The 19,735-nt window shown below is 37.7% G+C and overlaps 1 protein-coding gene across 13 annotated transcripts in view; it reads right to left on the bottom strand.

Annotated features, from left to right (window-relative positions):
* PCDH9 (protocadherin 9) overlaps positions 1–18,005 on the bottom strand; it is a 1,090,977-nt gene extending 1,072,972 nt beyond the window's left edge. For 6 of the 13 annotated variants that reach the window (XM_070471598.1, XM_070471602.1, XM_070471600.1 and 3 more), the window contains exons 1-2: positions 17,432–18,002; positions 13,045–16,215 (exon numbers count right to left, since the gene is read on the bottom strand). In XM_070471598.1, the coding sequence (XP_070327699.1) occupies positions 13,045–16,080 (3,036 nt within the window). In that variant the 5' untranslated portion in view covers positions 16,081–16,215; positions 17,432–18,002. Of the gene's footprint in view, positions 1–13,044; positions 16,216–17,431 lie in introns of all 13 variants that reach the window. The other 7 variants (XM_070471594.1, XM_070471599.1, XM_070471595.1 and 4 more) reach the window with 3 other exon arrangements.
* Positions 18,006–19,735: the final 1,730 nt, after the last annotated feature.

Here is a 19,735-nt window from a genome sequence, read left to right as displayed (position 1 = left end):
TTTTCTTATCATCACTTGTTTTAAAGTCCTTCCTATCTACTGAGCTACTGTCTATATAAGATATTAGAACTAAATCAAAAGATAGATCCAAAAACAATGGAATGGCACTGAGAGGGTAGTAAACATCAATAGGAATTGAAAATTTTAATTTTTAAATGAGGCCACTGAAATTTGATTTTATCTACTTTCTATTTAGTTGATAAAGTTAAAAAAAATTAGCAACAAATCCATACTACATTATGCTTCAAATCCAAATCATTAATTTTATCTTGATGATTTCACCTATTCCAATATAAAGCAGTGATTTTGGCCCCAAGATATTAACAAAAGTTATTTTTCAGGTAATACAATCACTTGTGTTATATTCTCATTTGTTGGGACTCATGTTATCATGTCACCCACATACTCAAACACTATAAACATTCATACTAAGACACTAAAATCTTACTTATAAATGAACATATATTAATTCAGAGTCAGAGGAATAATAAAAAGAAAAAAATGATTATTATGCTTCTGGAATAAATCTGATGAATCTCAGAAATATGACCCATATACTCCAAGGCATTTTAACTAGTATGATTATATCATGGGTGCCATTACTTCAACAGAGATGCTTTCTAGTTTATGGAATAATTGGAAGCAAAACCCAGCAGGTTTCAAATGGCTACAGCTGTGTTAAGTACTGACTAATAGGAATGATGTGTAAGGTGAAAATCCCCAGACAAGAGGAATTTCTATGGGCAATCCATGGGGAAGTAAATTAACAACAAATACTAAAAGAAGCAAGATAGTTTTAAAACACAAAATGCAAATGAAAATGGTGAAATACTCAAGATGAAAGATGAAGCAGTTATACAAATGTGAAACAATAAGAATTAAAATCTAAAGAAAATATATAACATCCTATCTGCTATTCTCTGATGCTATTACAGAAACCAACTTTTCAGAAATCCTAGATAATTCAAAAAGTGTTTTAATCTTAAAGCAGATTAACAGAGATAACTTATTAAAAATATAAAAAATTCAATTACACATACATATAATATTTTGCATTACAGGTATATAAAAATGAATCACTTTGCTATATACCGGAAACTAACACAACATTGTAAATAAATCAATTATACTTCAATATAATAAAATTTTTAAAAAAGTATAAAACTCACATTTAAGAAAACTACCAAAAATAAAATGGAGAGAACATTCATGAAGTGAAATTAGGCCCCTCTATTAGTGGTAAATTGGCATCCTTGGGCAAAATAGGAGGAAAAATAGGTAGGTTTTTGGAGTGTCTGCTTACCTACCATGGGCCAGAAATTTACATGTACCCATGTGTGCACTCATTTAATCTCATCACAACTTTAGGGATTGGGCCTGATTATATCCATTTTAGAGTATAAAAGCAAAGGACAGTACATTCAAATTATGTGTTCAACATGACACATTTTTGAAATAACAGTTTTTCAAGTCATTTTTCTATTACTTCAAATATTAAACTACTTTTTGTAATAATCTCAATTTTTTATGGAGAAAAGAAATTAAATAGGCCAAATAATCTCAAAGGTCCATTTTGAGTCTTGAGAAACTATTCTGTGAGTTCTATTAGACACTAAATTTATCTTTCTAAAATTAATATAGTAGCTAGACACCACTTATTCACTATTCAATTATTATTTTGCTGCTTTTTATAGAATTCATATGTGATTCTAGGGTGTTGTCTGGATGGCTCAAAAGTCTGTTAAGGAAACTTTGATGATGACTTTTTTTTTTTCTCCTCCAAAACATACTGTCTCTATTAAGTAGATATCAACGTGAATCCATTGATTATTATTTAGAAGTAATCACTCAATTATCTAAGTATTCAAAGGTTTAAATAAAAATCCTGGATGAGGAGTCTTGGAAGAAAAGGAATCTGATCCTATTTATGTTCACTCTTTCCCTTCTTATTATATCCTATCATGAAAAAAAAAGGTGCTATGATAGGCAAACACAGTGGTATGGAAGAAATGAGGGTAAAAATAAAAACCACAGATAACTCTAATTAAGTGATATGAGTGTATTTATGTATATTAGAATCAGCAGTTTTTTTTTTTTAACTCTGCTTCTTTCTCTCTCTCTCTGATATATATTCAGAAATCATTAGTGAGTCAAGACACTGATAAATGATATAAAGATGTTAATTATATTTCACTGTTTAAAAAATTGAAATGTCAAAATTCAGAGTCTAAAAATGCTTACACTTGCTCATCTATAGGATGAGGTTAGGTTAGTTAGTCTTCACTGGACCTCCAGAAATATGAATGGAGGCATGCTAGTTTACATCAAAATTTCTTAGATAGGGAAGATGAGGACTCTTCAGCCATCAACCCCTCCCCCCAAAAAAACCTCCGAAAACCCTTAAACCTAACTAGAGATTTTATCATCAAGTCCTAGTCACTGCAGAGGGAAACAGGGACAACAGCTGACACCAGACAATCAGAATTCTCCTCATATATACGCTACTCATTTGGGCCTCCATCATATGCTTACCACACTTTAATCTTAGAGTCTAGAATTAGTTTACTGGGAAGTAATGCAGAAAGAACCATTTTGGGTGCAATGAATTGCCCTGTAATACAGGTTTTTTAAAATACATGAGTTGCAGTTCTTTCCAACAAAAATAATGTCACTAATGAAGAAAATGTTTCAAACTTACATATGGCCTGAAAAGAATGTTTAACAGGTAAAAGTAGATATACATGAGGAAGAAATACCAGTGTGGAGGTGAGGTACTGGATTGGAAATAACAACTTTAGCTATGAGACCTGAAAAAAACAAACAAACACATTTTCTGTCTCTAAATTTTTACATAAGTTGAATAAGAACAAACTTATTGTTGCTGAGGGGAAGCATGAGGGTAAGGAAAAATGAGGGAGTTTGGGATGAACATGTACACACTGCCAGTTTAAAATGATAACTACGAGAGAACAACATTGAAACATGTATATTATCTATAGTGAAACAGATCACCAGCCCAGGTCGGATGCATGAAGCAAGTGCTCGGGTCTGGTGCACTGGGAAGACCCAGAGGGATCTGGCGGAGAGGGAGGTGGGAGGGGGGATCGGGATGGAGAATACATGTAAATCCATGGCTGATTCATGTCAATGTATGACAAAACCCACTGCAATATTGTAAAGTAATTAGCCTCCAACTAATAAAAATAAATGAAAAAAAATTATAGCTAAGCAAAAAAAAATAATTAAAAAATTAAAATGATAACTAACAAGAACCTACAGTATAGCATATGGAACTCTGCTCAATGTTATGTGGCAGCCTGGATGGGAAGGGATTTGGGGGGGAGAATGTATACATGTATATGTATGGCTGAATTCCTTCGCTGGTCACCTGAAACTATCACAACATTGTTTGTTATTAAAAGCTTAGAATATGAAAAAAGAATGGTAGTGTCTTCTTTCTTCAGTGGTTATAGAGATTATCAATGGAAATACTATGCATATATAAGGCATGATTCCAACTGAATACTCTCATTAGGTCAATATTTATTGAAAGACTATGAAGTTCACTTCTTTAGGTATTGTTGTAGGTTTACTCATGAAAATACAAAGGTAAATAAGACATTGTTGCTACTTTGAGGAACTTTCTTATATTTTCCTTAAGTAATAAGCTTTAAGTTATGATATACCAGTATTTGATTAACTGAGTTCAATGTGAGATGGAAAGATCACGAGGAACCAGGGTTGTGTTCTGAACAATCCTAAATATACACCTGGGATTGACGCTGCATGGCTGGAAAGGCTGCTCAGCCCCACCAATAACAGATGGTCCTGCAGGAATAGTTTAAACCCTGAAGGGTGTTGTTCCTAGTATCATCCAGAAGTCAATAACCCTTAGCTAAAGCAGAATTTAATTGTCTAAAACAGAGACTTTAGGTGTCAAAATGATTCTGCTTACTTATTACCATGCTTAAAAATCAATCAGTGAATTCAGCATATTTTGCCATCACTGCTTGGCAGATTTGGCTGTTAAGACCATGAATGAAAATGAGTTCATGTCAAACTAAAATATCCTAAAGATTGTATCTGTTTTTACCATGGTTTAATGCAATTTTAATACTCATTTCATTTGCAGCAAGAAAATTATTTTCATAAAAATTCTAACATCTATGATGTTGGGAATTTGAATGTACTGAAACATTATTAAACTATACAGCTAAATGTAATATGATTTCTTAACTTTGAAAATGGTATCAGTCTGAAAAACCCAATTTTGAAAATTTCAAAGGAAAAATAGATTCGCTCTTTCTAGGAAGAAAGGACACATTGTGCATATTTTATTCTACCCTTTAGGGATGTTCTAGAACAAAACATTGTTTGATTTTTTTTTTTTCTTTTTAGAGGGAAGATACACAGAAGTTAGTATCATTTAAAAAATCTATCAAATAACTAAGAAAACAATGTAAGTGAGTTAACATAAGTGAATAAAGTTCGCCTAGGAGAATGACAAGAAATGAAACAAAGAAAAGGTTCTAGTCTAGGTGTGTTCACAGCAGACAAGCAAGGAAGACTATTGTAATTCTAGGTTTCCAAAGTGAAACTCAGTTCAATGACATGAATATATGACACAGGCAGGCATCAACTCACAGCTCAGAAGTCACTCCATTTTGTCTCCATGTGTCACTTGCACCCCCTACAAAAACTCTCCTGGGAATCCTAGGTAGCTGTGTATCTGAAAGTCCTCAACATGCAGTTGCCATCACACCAGGCACAGATAAGTTGCAACCTCTGAATCCAAAACAGCACTAGTATTTTTTTCCTCAAGAAAAGATCTACTAAGGAAATACTATCAGCAGAAGACACTGTCTTCCTACAAAAGACACGTCTTCATTTTATACATCTCATGTTTCCATGCTTCTCCTTGAGGCTTGTTTAATGAGGAAAGAAACCTCATTTACTGAATCGCAGTTGCTATTGTCTTGCACAAAAACTGTTTTGTTTTCAAAATCAATCATCTGTGATCATTCTCAGCAAGTCCACTGTACCTACTGTGATCTGCACATGGATTATATACTTTTTCCAGTAGATAAAAATACAGTGTTTGTAAAATCATTAAAAAATAGGCATGGCTATTTCCACTGATTTTATATCTAACAGGACCAGTCAAAGACATTAAGCATTAAAGAACTGTGAGGCATTTTGCTGAACCCTGTCTTGAAGTAAATATATTTAAACCCATGTAAGTCTGGAATGAATTGCTGTTCTACAAATACACACTATTTACAAATGGAGCAAAGATGAATTCTAAAAATACAATTTGAGAAATGATTCAACAGCTATTCCTTTGAGGATCAAAGCACTCAGTAGAAAGCCCTCTTCATTATGGTAATATTACAGCTTTATAGATACCTGGGGTTTTAATCTGATTTATGTTTAGAGGAGAGTATATACATATAATTGAGTTTCTCCTAGGAAAGGTGAAGGCCAGACCATGGACATCAGAGGTATCACAGGTAAGTATGTGTGGACCTGCAACATCTACCTTGAATAATCATCAAAGAGTAAATCTATTCATTCTAAGGCATGTATTTGAGATTGTATTCTTTCAGACACATCTAGTGTTTCTGCATTTGGAAAAAAACAGGCAAGACTAATTCCCTAGGCTACAAATCACTCTAATGTGGAAGGAAACGTGTTAGCTAGTTGTATTACAAAGACTTTACTTCACATTTAATAGGCACCTGCAATACCAGCATTATACAAAGCTCTCTACTTTGCAAATCTTTAAAACCCCACTTAATTTTCAGCACTGATTTCCTGCAATCTAAGAGCTTATGAAGGGTTCACTGTGTTCATACAGACCTATGCAAAATGTGCCAGAACTTCCCTGTCTGTGATGGCATTCATTTGGAGGTGAATCCCAAATTTCTATCACTGGCATGCTTATTTCCGACTAAAATAAATATTCTTAGAATGAAAGCTGAAGATTAGGAGGACAAAAAAGAGACAAAGTAACTAGCACTGGAAGAGATATATGCAAATATCAGCTCAGTGACAATTCTTCATACCATTTACAATTGAAGCTTAAAGAGCCAAATACTCTGCAATCCATTAGTTTCTCAATATCCTGGAAGGGATTAGCGTATTTCTTAATCAACTGCTAAACAGACTGAAAAAGGCCAAAGCCTGGATATTAACAAAGCAGTGTAATACTAAAATGCAGAGATGGTCAGATAGAAAGACAAACTAAGGAAGAATATTAAAATAGAAGATATTATATAAACACAGTCAAACTGAACAATTTCCATCCTTTATTGCAGCCTGTATAATTACACATCTATATATATTAATGAGTGGTAAGGCTACAGTATAGTCCTTTCAAACCCAGATAAATTAATTTCGTATATTTTCTCAAGGAATTCCGGGATAATTAGTGTAAAATGACTAGAAAGAATCAATCAAAGGTGTCTCACAGATCTTGCCTGTGTATGTATCTTCATTATTCCCAGCTACACAGGTGGCCCCAAGTCCATTATTTTAAATGTGATGCGTATTTTTGGCACTAAAATCAATCAAACTATTAAAGATTGGAGGAAAATATTTTCACATGCCATTTAAATAATGGATAAGTATGTAAAAATAAATCTTTTAATGAATAACTTCAAGTTTTGAAATTCTTAAATATCAATATTATGTCTCAGAAAATTCCAATTCTGTCACCATTCTTTTCTATAAGCAACAAACTGCCTATAGGACAAAAATTAGTAAGATAGATTATATATGGGTTGTTTCTCCAGTTTATTTCTGCAATCATTCTTTACTATTAAGGAATTGTTGAACATACTTAGAAATTTCACATGTTAATGAATCTTGGCTTAGGAAAAGAAAGAATATAAATCAAAACGAAAATGTCAATCATGGTAATATATCTATCTTATTCTATGTTTCTGATGACTGATGGCCCAATAGATTTGTATCAAACAGGCAAAAAGCATGAGTTCTTTTTCAAATGAAATGTTGGACAGATTTGATTGCTATCTGAAACAACTGATGAAATCAAACAGTGAAGTATATTTCTTTTCATAATTGAGAGATCATATTTCTACATTTGGGTTTGTTTTTGTGATCTGATATAAGTTTTAGGGGGACTAACCAGTTGGATGGTCATACCACATTAGCATTATTACTTATTGAACATAACACCTATGCCTCTAGAAACTTAAAACTTTTGAATAAGCCTCTTGTTGACTTGCATTCTTAAATTCTCACAAATATTTCATCTGTGATTACAGCCATATTTCAACAAACCTGATATAAATTTTAGGGAACTATTATGTAATAATTCTGAGAAAGATTTTAAACATAAAATCAATTGTTAAGAAAGCAAAAACTTAAGAACACACATAAAATAATTCCTACTTAGTTTCCAACTACATGAAATATGACATTAACTGATTTGTTAATATTATCAAGGGTTGAATCTATAGTTTTAATAGAGGATTTCCCTTCAAGAAAACACCAAACTAAATTCAGAGAAAGCTCACTGCAAGGATTTTAAGTGAAAGTGGTAAATAATCCATGTTGTGCTTTTGTCTGTTTTAACTGCATGCAAACCAAGAGCTCAACTCTGACAAAATCAAATCGAGAAAGTACTAAAAATGAGCCAAGCAGTTAACATGACCTGGAATCCTGCAAACCCCTGGTCTGGTACTGCTAGGTCAACACAAACACTGTAGATTTTCCCACTTGGTGGTTTCTGCATTCCCACTCCCTCAACCCCCAAATTTAGACATCAGTCTAAATAGTATATTAAAAATAATTATGAAAACAGAAATTATAAGAAGATAATTTAAAGGTCTCACTTTCCTACCTTGGTACTGTCACATAAAATAATATAATTGAAAAATAATTCATGTATTTGCTATTTCTCATATTTTGGGTGCAATTTACCTATATCTCATATATGTCAGTATGAAAATAAAACTTTGAGTCAGAATAATTCAGAACTGGTTATGAGGAAATCTGATTTTAGATTTGAGCTTTTTAATAAATTTAAATTCTATTTTACTATATCATGTATTATATTTTAATTTGTGCTATTATGAGAAGATAAATTTTAGCTGGAAATATTTAACTATTAAGACTGTGCACATACCATAAGAATATAACGTGTTAGTACAACATTTACAAGGTAATTTTAACGATGCTAAAGCCTGTTCTGCGACACCATGAAGATGACTCATCTGAAGCCAAGGGAACATCAATTTAGAGTTTCTATATACAGAATCCATTGCAACAAAATATAAAAAGTAAGATAATAGAATATTCTAACTACTGAAATTATTTTCTCTATATTAACAAATGTTCAATAATCAGTACACATGTCCATACTCAGTACAGTAGTAACCTTTTATTTTTATTCTCCTTAAGGTTATTAGCAACAAAAACTAAAATGTAACCAGAATTTTATACCCTAGGTGTATCAAGCTTAAAAATATTAAACATTTGTCTTACAAAACCAAGAGGAAAGGTAGCCCAGCTGAATGGATGGCCTCTGCTCATTTCGAATTCCTGAATCAATATCCAAGGGGTCTGGGTGTCTTTAACTTTGTAACTGAATTCACGATCATATCACTTAAGCAAAGCAAAGGAGCAGAAACAAAAATCACAACAGATAACATTTTAATATAATTTGCAACTTCAGGAGCAATTTTTTTCCATATGCCACCTATATTCATCCCTCACAGAATACTGCCAAATTTAGTAGTTTAAAATATCTTAAAATTTTTGCTAGCTTCACACCAGTTAGCATTTGCTCCCTTCAGTTTCTTTTTTATTTCTCACTGTTCTAAATAGCAATTCTATAACTATCTTGTGCATTTTACATGACATAACACCATTTCAGCAGCGGTTGCAATGGGATTACTCAAAAATGAAAAGTAATCATAAAAGTAATATAGTATCTCTAAATGACTGGGAATAGAAGCAATTCCCTTTATGCTGCAAAAGTACATGTATACACTTGAGTATGGCATGCAAATACATTTTCAATGTATAATTTCTTCAATATATACACAAATGTATATATGAGCAAATACTTACTCTAGACTGTGAGAAGTTGAAGTAAGGATGTTTAAGCTCTAAACTAAGCATTTCATTTAGAAAATTAAACATGACTGTTTACCCAGAACCAAACTCAACAGTGCAACTATTACAGATTGTTTTATTACTGGAAGAAGTTGTCAAATGTAAATAGGTCACTTTTTTTCATTCTTTAACATTTTCATTTATACCTCCACAAAAAGCACACCGGGGCCAAGAAAATTAATTCCCCAAATGCTGTCAACCAGGTTGGGAAACAGCAATAAACAGCTTACTATAAAGCCTCCAGCTACAATAAAACTGCTGTCAATAAGAGCTGAGAGTTGGACTGTGCAAAAACAGGTCCTCTCGAAATGATAATCTGAAGAGGAAAGAAGCTAACGGTTCCTGTCCTAATATGCTGAGGCAGTGGTTCTCAAAGTGTGGGTTCCTGGATTAGCAACATCATTATCACCTGGGATCTTGTCAGCAAAGCAAGTATTCAGACTTGACCCCAGTGACTCTGGACCTAAAACCTCTGGGACTGAGGACCAACATGTTTTAAGAAACATTCCAGATGATTCTGAGACATCCTAAAATTTAAGAACTTAATACCATAATTTAAAAATCATATTCAATTAAGAAGATATTTTCCTTTTAGAGAAAATATATCAATGAGCTTCATCATTTATGGTCCTACTAGAAATGATTTTGTTGTCATCCTCTCAAACCTATGACAATGAACTTTGCTTATTTATGAATAAATATTAAGGTATAATCTAGCTTTTTTTAAAAAGGACATTTTATTTAATCTGTGAATGCTAAGGGTAGATCCAAAACTTCATAAAAAATAATCTGTAGAAAATTCAGTGACAGATTAGTTATATTCAAGGAAAATGAAAGCTTAGTGAAATAGAGTGGGTGAAGAATGTGGTTTATTATTGATTTATACGTTCTTTGCAAGGTCACATAAGGGAAAACAGCAAGAGAAAAAAAAAGTCACACAACATAAGAATCAATGCACTATAAGCAAACTCATGGTATAAAAGTCAGACCATAGGTTTCCATTGTACAGATAAGACAAACTCATGCTATTTAAATTTGATAATTCTTTGCTCACTAATCTTTCATTTTACCCACACATCAACTAGCACCATAAAGTGAAAAGGTGTTTCTGTTAACAGCAATCCTTTTCCACTCAACTAAATATCTTCACAGATCCTACCTTAGTTTATAAATTCCTCTGAAAGATTTTGCTATAATAAACCCTACTTTTTCAAAATTGTGTTATTTCAGGAACACATTTTCATAAAAGCCACTAGCTGAAGGAGCTAAGAAAAAGAATTTTTATTTTTTAACTTAACTAGAACATCTTCAATAACAGCCATATAGTTCAGTGAAAAAACAATTTAAAGGATAGTATATAATGTGTGCTCTTCATTCATAGAAAATATGCCTCTTTTATACTAAAATTGTACATATTGCTATCACCATCACCTGTCCTTACTTTCAGAAATACTCTTTTTCTCCAACATTGCAATTTTTCTTTCTCAGCATGAAAACTTCTAAAAGGCATAAATAACCAAAGCCATTTCAATAGCTCTTTACCATAATAGTGAATTATAGCTACATTTGAACACTGAAATGCCTACCAGAAGAACTGCACAGTGACGCAAGGTCTCAAGGAATGTCTAAAATGCACTTTCGTTCCAGTCAGAGAATTATTCAGCATCCTATTTCAAAGATTACATCACACAAACAAATTTCCTTATGACTGACTAAACCTCGATGAAAGATCTTTCCCATACCTTAACATTTATGTCACTGTATTATATATATGTCACAGTACTATATATAGATCCAACTTTGGGGAAGAAGTCAGAAAAAGTGGGTCTGTGCATCAATGCTCATAATACCCACCACACTTAATATGAAAAGAAAAATGCTGTGGGAATAACTTCAGCATGTTTCTCTGGGAAACAAATTTCAGATTGTATATGAAAAGTTTTAAGTCATGTTACATTTTTAAGATATTGTGCAAATCATAAAATATCATCAGTATTTTGTGGTGACCTTACCCACCCATTGAAAGTAAATAATAAAAAGCCATATTTTCTTTTCACTGAAATAGCAACTTTATATTTAAATCCACTTAGTTTCAGAAATTACTTTTCTCACCATGATTAACTATTTAGCAACATTTACAAACCTCTACTAAACTCAGAAATTTTAAAACATCAAACCTCTTTTAAAAAGCCAATGAAGTTAACATGAAAATAACTCATTCCAAATTCTATGTCTATCGAATAACATCATATTCTCTAGAACCTTCGTACTGACTTAATTCCTTTCATCCTGTACATTCAAGCTCTAAGTATATGTGCTTTATAAATCCTCTAGATATTTAACCTCTTAAGAATTGGAAATTTCAGTTGTAAAATCATAGACATTATACTTAATGTTCTGAAGTATCTCTGATTCATTGTCACAATTATTTTAATAAATATCATACTACCATGAAACCTGAAAGTTACTACAGAGCAACAAATGCCGGATGGTGACAGACCAGAGTTTCAATAGAACATTCTCACCCATCCCACCCCCACAAGGAGAAAAAGAGACAAACTCTTGAGTTTTCAAACACTAAGCAATGACTGTCAATACTTTCTCCAAATTTTATTTTGCTTTACTTGATTCTCTGAAGTCTGTATGTTCCTTACTTTTAACAAAATCAGATGGGTCATCACCATAGGTGGACTCAATACCAACAAAGACAGAACCTGGATTACGAAGTCCTAGAAAGTTGGTGTGTTGAGAACTGATCACAAAAGAGCAAGCAAATGAACTTAAATGCTAGTTGCTCCAGAACAACTATCATTAAATAAAAGGTATCTTTGGCTATAGCACCAGATTGATCTTTCCTTCCCCCTTTACTTGCTACTGTGGGATTGGCGCCAGGCCAGCACAAGCGACATGATACCCTAGTGCCATCTACAGGCTATTATTGACACTCAAACTTCATGGCAACAGACAAGCACCAGTGAAATAAATTAGACAGCGCTGCATTTAAATCTTTATTAACAAGGAATTATTAGACCTAAGAAAAACTAATTCTGGATTTGGTTGAAATATGAGTTTCTCAGCCTATTAATCCCTCTTCATATGTCATATTTCACAGTTTAAAATGAGTTATGACAGATCACTTATGCATTACTGAGATGAGAATATTTACAATGGAATCATTCTTTTCTGTATAAATCAGTTCTAACAGGGAGAAAGTATTCCTTCTTTCTTTCTTTTTTTTTTTTTTGAAAGAGTACTTTGGCCACTGTGGACAATCTGCAATCCTTTCTTTTCAACCTCCAATTTACTATATTACAATAAAATCATCTCAAATCAAAGAGAAGACTTCCTATATGGCTTAGCTGCAATCTACCAACAATCATGTGCTTCACAGCTGATGTACATTTAATATTCTACTATATTTTTAGAGACTAAAAAAAAATTAACCCCTTTAGCAACCACAGCTCCAACATAATTATAGTCAGACCTTCAAAAGTCATTTAAAACTTGAGATTTGAAGGTGACTTTTGAGATCAAAAGGTAATGTGAAAATCTTGAAGCAGTCAATTTGGAAACCCCAGGAGCAGAATTTGGCATATCAGGACAGGTTTTCTTCTTCAGCAAACATTATCTTGGGACATTTTGGAATAATTTCCTCTTTTCATCTTTTGCCATTGGAAGGAAACTGGGAGGTTAAATAATTCTCAGCACTCAGAAATTTCAAAGCTGTTCTAAAAATTCTCGACTGAGCCCCAGAGGAATAGAAAAGGGGTCAAGTTTTTTTTTTCCCTCTTTATAACTAAGCTAAAGTTAGACCAAAACAAGAGACACAGTGGCACGTTAATACTGGTTGACTGGGCACTTGTATGCAGTACTTATAGACCAGTAAAAGTGCTCATTTACCTGTCTGGTGTGTAAGGGGCCCTTTGTCTTGAAGCCGCCTTGGGAACTGCACTCTGAGGCACTGAAGTGATCTGAACTAGTGGAAGAGCGTTTGGAAAGGGTGTCACAACCCCCGACAAAGGTGTTGTCCAACGGCAGCTCCTGAATCACGTGATGCTTTTTCACCGAAACCGGAGTGTCTGGTTTAAGATGGAAAGCGGGCTGCGGAGAAGCGGACTTGTAGTGCTTGGCCAGGTCAGGGCTGTTGGGCTTGAAGGTGGTTGGAGGGGCCGGGCCCCAGTCAAATCTTCCTATGCCCTGCTCCTCCAGCTCAGCCGGCAGGCTTATTGTCCCATTGATGGGTTCGTGAACTGCATCGTCGGGCTTGGACTCTTCGATGGTGACAAAGTTCAAAAGAGAGCTCTTGGGAGATTTTCGTTTCTTCCTTTTCTTTTTCTTGTTCTGTTTGTTCTCCTGGTTTGGGGACATCCATTCGGCACCTTGCTTGCTCCTTTGAGCTGCTTTGAATCTTGATGCGTGGCGACAGCGCACCAGCACGGTGACAAAGATCACGACGATGACCACCATGGCGCCTGCGACGATGGCGATCATGATGGTGAGATAGTCCTCGTTTTGATAGGGTTGGCTGCTATCCCCTATGTTTCTGTCCAACGGGGTCTCCATAGTCCTGCGAATCAAGTCATAGATATAGGAAGCATTGCCCGCGGTGTCATTAACATAAAGGAAAACAAGTACGAGGGTGTGCAGAGACTTGGGGTACCCCAAGTCACTTATGTTGACCACCAATCGGTGCAAGCCCACATCAGTTGGTGCTGGCTTTTCTTCCAGGGTGATGTTGCCTGTTACCGGATCAATCCGAAACAAGCCTTTGTTGTTACCACTCACAATTGTATACTTAAGTTCAGCGTTCATCCCAGTGTCAATATCCACTGCAAAAACTTCTGCTACCACTGAGCCAGGAATGGCTGAGAGAGGCACCAACTTAAAAGAAGTATTAGAAGGCGGTGAAATAACAACAGGGCTATTGTCATTGACATCCATGACATTTATAGTTACTTTTGCGGTAGAGGAACGGGGTGGTTTTCCCCCATCAGTGGCTTTGACATCAAAAGTGTAGGAACTCTGCTGCTCTCTGTCAAATGAGACATTTGACTTTATGACTCCGGAATAGGGATCCAACACAAAATTATCATTGTCATTTAGAATGGAAAGAGTCACAGCTTTATTCTCTCCAGCATCTGCATCTGTCACTGTGATTACCCCCACAGTACTATACTTTGGCAGATTCTCAGACACAAAAAATTGAAAATGGTTATGAGTAAACTTGGGGCTATTGTCATTCTCATCCAGAACGGTAACTATCACAGCCGCTTGACTTTGGAGGGGAGGGGTCCCATTGTCCCTGGCAGTTACTGTAAAAATGAATCGTTCTTGTTCTTCTCTGTCAAAGACTCTAGAGGCTGTCAAAACTCCTGTCTTTCGGTCCAGATCAAAGAAGGAGGCATTCGGCCCAAGCTGATAAACAATATCTGCATTTTTCCCACTGTCTTCATCTGTGGCACTAATAGTTGTTAAGTATAACCCACGTCGGTTGTTTTCAGAAACTGACAGCTCAATTACAGGCTGGTTGAAAATTGGTGGGTTGTCATTTTCGTCCTCAAGCTTAACCCTTACCAGAGCAGTTTGATTTAAACTGGGCTTCCCAGAATCAGAGGCAACGATTTTAAAGCTGAATTCTTTGGTGCCCTCATAGTCCAACAAAGAAGAGGTCTCTAACAAATATTGGTTGTCATATACTGCCTTCAAATGAAATGGGACCTCTCTTTCAATAAAACAGATCACTTTGCCATTCACATCTGTGTCCTTATCTGAAACTGTAATGAGGGCAATCTTTGTATTGACAGGATCTTTCTCAGACAAATACACGGTGCCATTGATGGGACTTATGATGTACCTGAGGTCTATGTTCGGAGGGTTGTCATTTACATCAGTGACATTGATGGTAACTGTTGCTCTAGCAGGAGTAGAGCTGCCATCACTAGCCAGTACTGTCACTTTGTGAATGGCCGTCTCCTCTCGGTCTAAGGACCTCTGAACTGTAATCAGCCCAGTAGTATTATTTAAAGCAAAGAGTCTTTTGGTTGCAGGCGCGACCTGGGCACCAAAAATGTACCGGATTTCAGCATTACTGCCTATATCTGCATCAGTGGCATGGAGCTGAATTACAGAGGTGCCCACAGGAGCATTCTCTGGAATGTGCACCTCCACCTGGCCCTCTTTAAATACTGGTTTGTTGTCATTGACATCACTTACTGTGACCTGCAGGATGGCGGTGCTGGACTTTTGTGGGGTGCCTCCATCCTCTACTTTGATTTTCATCACATAGGTATCTTTCTGTTCTCTGTCCAAGTTTTGCTGAACAATCAATTGCGGCCACTTTTCTCCTTCCGGAGTTTCCACGATATCCAGTCCAAAAACACTCTGCCCATTTAACAATTCATAATGCTGTACACCATTGAAGCCTGTGTCAGGATCTGTTGCTGATGGAATTGGAAAGCGGCTGTTGATCAAAGTGTTTTCTGGGATGGAAATATTGATGACAGGAGATGGAAACATGGGGGCATTATCATTGGTATCCTTGACAATTATTTTTATTTTGATCAGCCTGAAAAAATCATTGGGGAGGATCACCACCTCAAGTTCAAAGAAACACTCATTCTCCTCAGCATAAGAGGCTCCAGCACAGAGTTTTTCTCTGTCTATTCTATTGGAGGTTGTGAAAATTTCCCCAGTGCTACTGGATACTTTCACCAAAGGGGCATCCCCAGCTTTAGAAACCAGTCTGTAGACAAGGCTGGCGCTGGTCCCTGTGGCAGCATTGATGTGAGAAATGTTCAGATCCTTTGGTATGTTTCCTATGGGCACATTTTCAGGCAATTCCTCTCTAATAGTGTAAATAAGTTCTTGAGCTATTGCGGAATCCAGCCTTAAACAGGCAATCAGAGCAGCCAACAGGTAAAAATCCCTCAGGTCCATGATAATGTATTTATTTTCTTTTTCCTGGATTTAGGGTTTAAAGGTCTCCACTGAGGAATGAGGCACAAATTGCAAAAGAAAGCGTGCATGGACTGGAGGATGCATTACATCTCATCGCGTATTTGGAGACAGCCACTGTCAACACAATCGTATAGACAACATTATTCTTCAGTAAACAAAAGCACACAGTCACGAAATATCACAACACATTTTCCACTGCATATTAGTAAACATGGCAGTTTGCTCTGCCACTGTTTGTAAGTTAACTCTGTGAATAAAAACACCAAATATCCCCTGCTTGTTGCATTTGCCCAGAGAAAATAAAATTATCTACTTTCGAATTAAGGGCAGCTGCTATTTTTACCTGCATTCACCCACACTGTTGGCAGGACACTGTTTAATTCAAAACATGCGTCCTTGGTCTCCTCTTCCCCTCCCCCCTCTTACCCGCCTCCTGGCTTCTAACCCACCTCCCTTAGTTTTTTTAGGAGCTAGTGAAAAACACCAAGTATTTAGCTATGGTTCCTGCTAATTGCTTTGTCACATGTCAAATGTGATGTGTTTTCTTCTCTGCCACACTGAGTCATCTCTTTCTTCTAAACAGACTATCTTTTTTTCTTTCCTCCCAATTTTTCAGCTGCCTTCTGAATACAATTTTACTGGGAAGCAAGCATTCGGACATGCTGCTGCAGCATCAGAAGCAGCAGTCACCGGCCACTACATAACCTCATTGCCTAAAAGCACAATACCAAGACCTTCAGTTTACCCAGACCTTGCTCTCATTTCTCCATGTTGCTAAATTATCCCCATTAGAATTAATAAACACATTAAAACTTTTAGAATACATATAATAACATAGGATTCCTTATCCTAGAGGTGGAAGAGAGTGCCAAGACATAAGTGAAACGCAGCTAACATTTCCATGTACCAGCACAATATTTTCTACTGAGCATAAAGAGGAAAGAAAAAAAAAATGCAGTTCTTAACCCCATCTCCGTTTATAGTATTAGTAACGTCTGCCACACATAAATACTGTGACTCAATAATGCAGGTAGAAAGCCTTCTGCTTCGATGCCCTCCTAACTGCATTTAAACGGGTGCAAGCCTCCAGGCAGCTACCTACTTGAGTAGAACTGGTCAGTTTCCAGGCTCTAATCTTATCTGCATTAGGCTGCACGGTAGCTGATGCCCGCGATTAGTTCCGGCAGAGTGATGCAGGTAGGGATGCAGATACAGCCTAGTAGGTGAGCTCTGCCCCAACCGTCTACCCAGTTATAAACATCCCTCGTCTACACCGAGGACATATCTAAACACAAAATTTACAATTGTGCATGCGAAACTTTACACTTACGTTAGTTGCCTCAACCTTTCCCCTTTCCCGGTATGCTGCAGTTAGGAATGAGCTGTTCCAACACATAGAAAGCCATGCATCTGGTAGCACCAGTTTGGGGAGAAATCAGAAGCAGCAAAACGTTTCCTCCTTGTAAAATGTGTTGCTTCGGGCTGGCAAATTAGCAACTCCAGAGAACAAATTCACAGATTTGTCGTTAGTCATTCTCTCCACATTTCGTCTCTATTACCCACGGGGTCTGAGCTCTCCTGGTATTTAACACACACACTACATCCAGTGGCACTTCTTCAGCTCAGGGGTATTTTCCACAGCATCAAGTATACCATTTCCCTCCGATGTCAGTACTGCTTAAGTCTCTAACTTCTTGTAGGAAACGTCAGAGTTGGGGTGATGGTGAGTCTCTGGGTGCTCTCCGGGGTGACAGGTGCCCGAAAAATTCCTAATTGGTTATCTCTTGCGTGCTTCTGAGACTCTAGGGCGCTCCTTCCTGTCTGGCACGCTCTCCCTCTCTCCCTTCGCCTCTGCCCCTCTCTCCTTCTCCCTCTCCTCTCTCTGAACTGAATTTCTTGATATAACTCTCAATAAGCCCAGAGGGAGGGCGTGACGGCCGAAGCCCCGCCTCTGGCCCCTGATTGGCCCGAATCTTGCGGTGCGGGCGGCCGCAGCCGGGCGAGGAACAAGGCGCTGACTGTCTCCCAGCCTCCCTTCCCCAGTGTCCCCTCAGCAGCCGCGAAAACCCGGAGACACGATCCTGGCTGCGCGAGAGCCGGGTTCCTGGAGGCGCACTGAGCATGCCCAGCAGGGTCTGGCCGGGGAGGGAAGTGGCGGCGCTCCCGAGGCCCGAGCGGACGCGGCTCTCAAGAGCACTGCGGGGCCGGCGGCTGGTTTGGGCAGCCTGCGGCCGCGTCCCGGCTGTCGCCCGAATAGGGGCGGCACCGGAGGCAGGCGGGGCGTGCGAGCGCCGATCCGAGAGCCTCGGGCACCGCGGCGGGTGGTTGGGGGATGCCGGAGGCGGCTCAGCTACGGCCGCACATTCCACAGTTCTCTTTGCTAAATGGGGGGACCGGAATGCACTGATGGGAAAGAGTTCTTCCGGGCTCCGAGGCGGAGCACCGGCCAGCACATCCCCGGAGCGCGTTAGAAGGACTACACTCACGCTGCCGCAACTAGAGGCTTTTCCTGGCAGGGACGTTGGCCAAAAGGGCACAGAGGGCGGCTTGGAAAGGTCGGGACAGAGGATATTCGAATCTCAAGCAAAACAGGAAAGAAAATGAATTTGAGCACTCTTCGTGTAGGGTGACGGAAGCTGCCGGGAGAAAGGGAAAATGACAGCCTCTGGGATCCCCTAGACAGCCTGAGGCCAGTCTGCCGTGCGGCGCGAAGTCTCGTCTCGGGGAGCATGAACGGGCCGCGGCAGCGGATTCAGGCTGTCCTTGCACTCCTGCTCCCGCCGCGCCCAGACCCTGTGAACCCGAGCTCTCCCGGACGCGCGGCCGTGGCAAAAGCCGCTTCAGCTCACCTAGCTGCAAACTTTGGTCGCGAAATGCTGGAAGGAGTCCCGTCCAGCTGCTCCCCAAGCTGTGGAACGTTTCTCTCCCCTACACTGTCTGCTGATTCCAACTTGACATGTACACTAGTACTTCTCTTTCCCTGGCCACTTCGTTTTTCTGACTCCTGTTCCGTCGTCGAGTATCCTGACGCATGTCTTATTTTCATGTAAAAGCGGGATAGAGGGACTCTCGAAAGAATTAGCCTTATTCCTTAAATATTGACCCCGAAAGCACTGTCTATATTTGACTGAACATTTTAAATCGGTAAACCACAAGTATTTGTACCTACGACGCCAAATACCTCAGTAAAGTTTGAGGCATTAATAACAGTTCACTTCGAGCAATATATATATATATATTATTGCATGACCTGTAAAGGTTGTTTGAGAAGGCCTTAATGCCATGATTGAATAACTTGTACTACCTAACAGGGAGGAAAAGGGCATTTATTTTAAACCTCCGTGTTCCCCATTCGGTCCTGGGCTAAAGATGGCTTGAAGGCTCTTTCACGTAGTTCTGCACTGTGATGGCGTGTTCGGGAACACCTTTTGTTTTTGAATACAACGGCTTTCCTTTTAAAATATGAACAATTATTTTTAGGTACTTAAAAGTAAAAAAAAAAAAAAATCACTAAGCAAACCTACCAAACTTAGATACTGTGTAAATAATTCCATTATTTGACCAACTAATTTGACACTGCAATTTCCTCACCTCTATGAAAATTTGCTTTTTATACAAACTTTTCCTCACATGG

The sequence above is a fragment of the Odocoileus virginianus genome, chromosome 8, assembly GCF_023699985.2.
Source record: "Odocoileus virginianus isolate 20LAN1187 ecotype Illinois chromosome 8, Ovbor_1.2, whole genome shotgun sequence".
Taxonomy (NCBI): domain Eukaryota; kingdom Metazoa; phylum Chordata; class Mammalia; order Artiodactyla; family Cervidae; genus Odocoileus; species Odocoileus virginianus.
The sequence above is the reverse complement of the archived record's forward strand: the minus strand, read 5'-3'. Positions and strand labels throughout refer to the sequence as shown.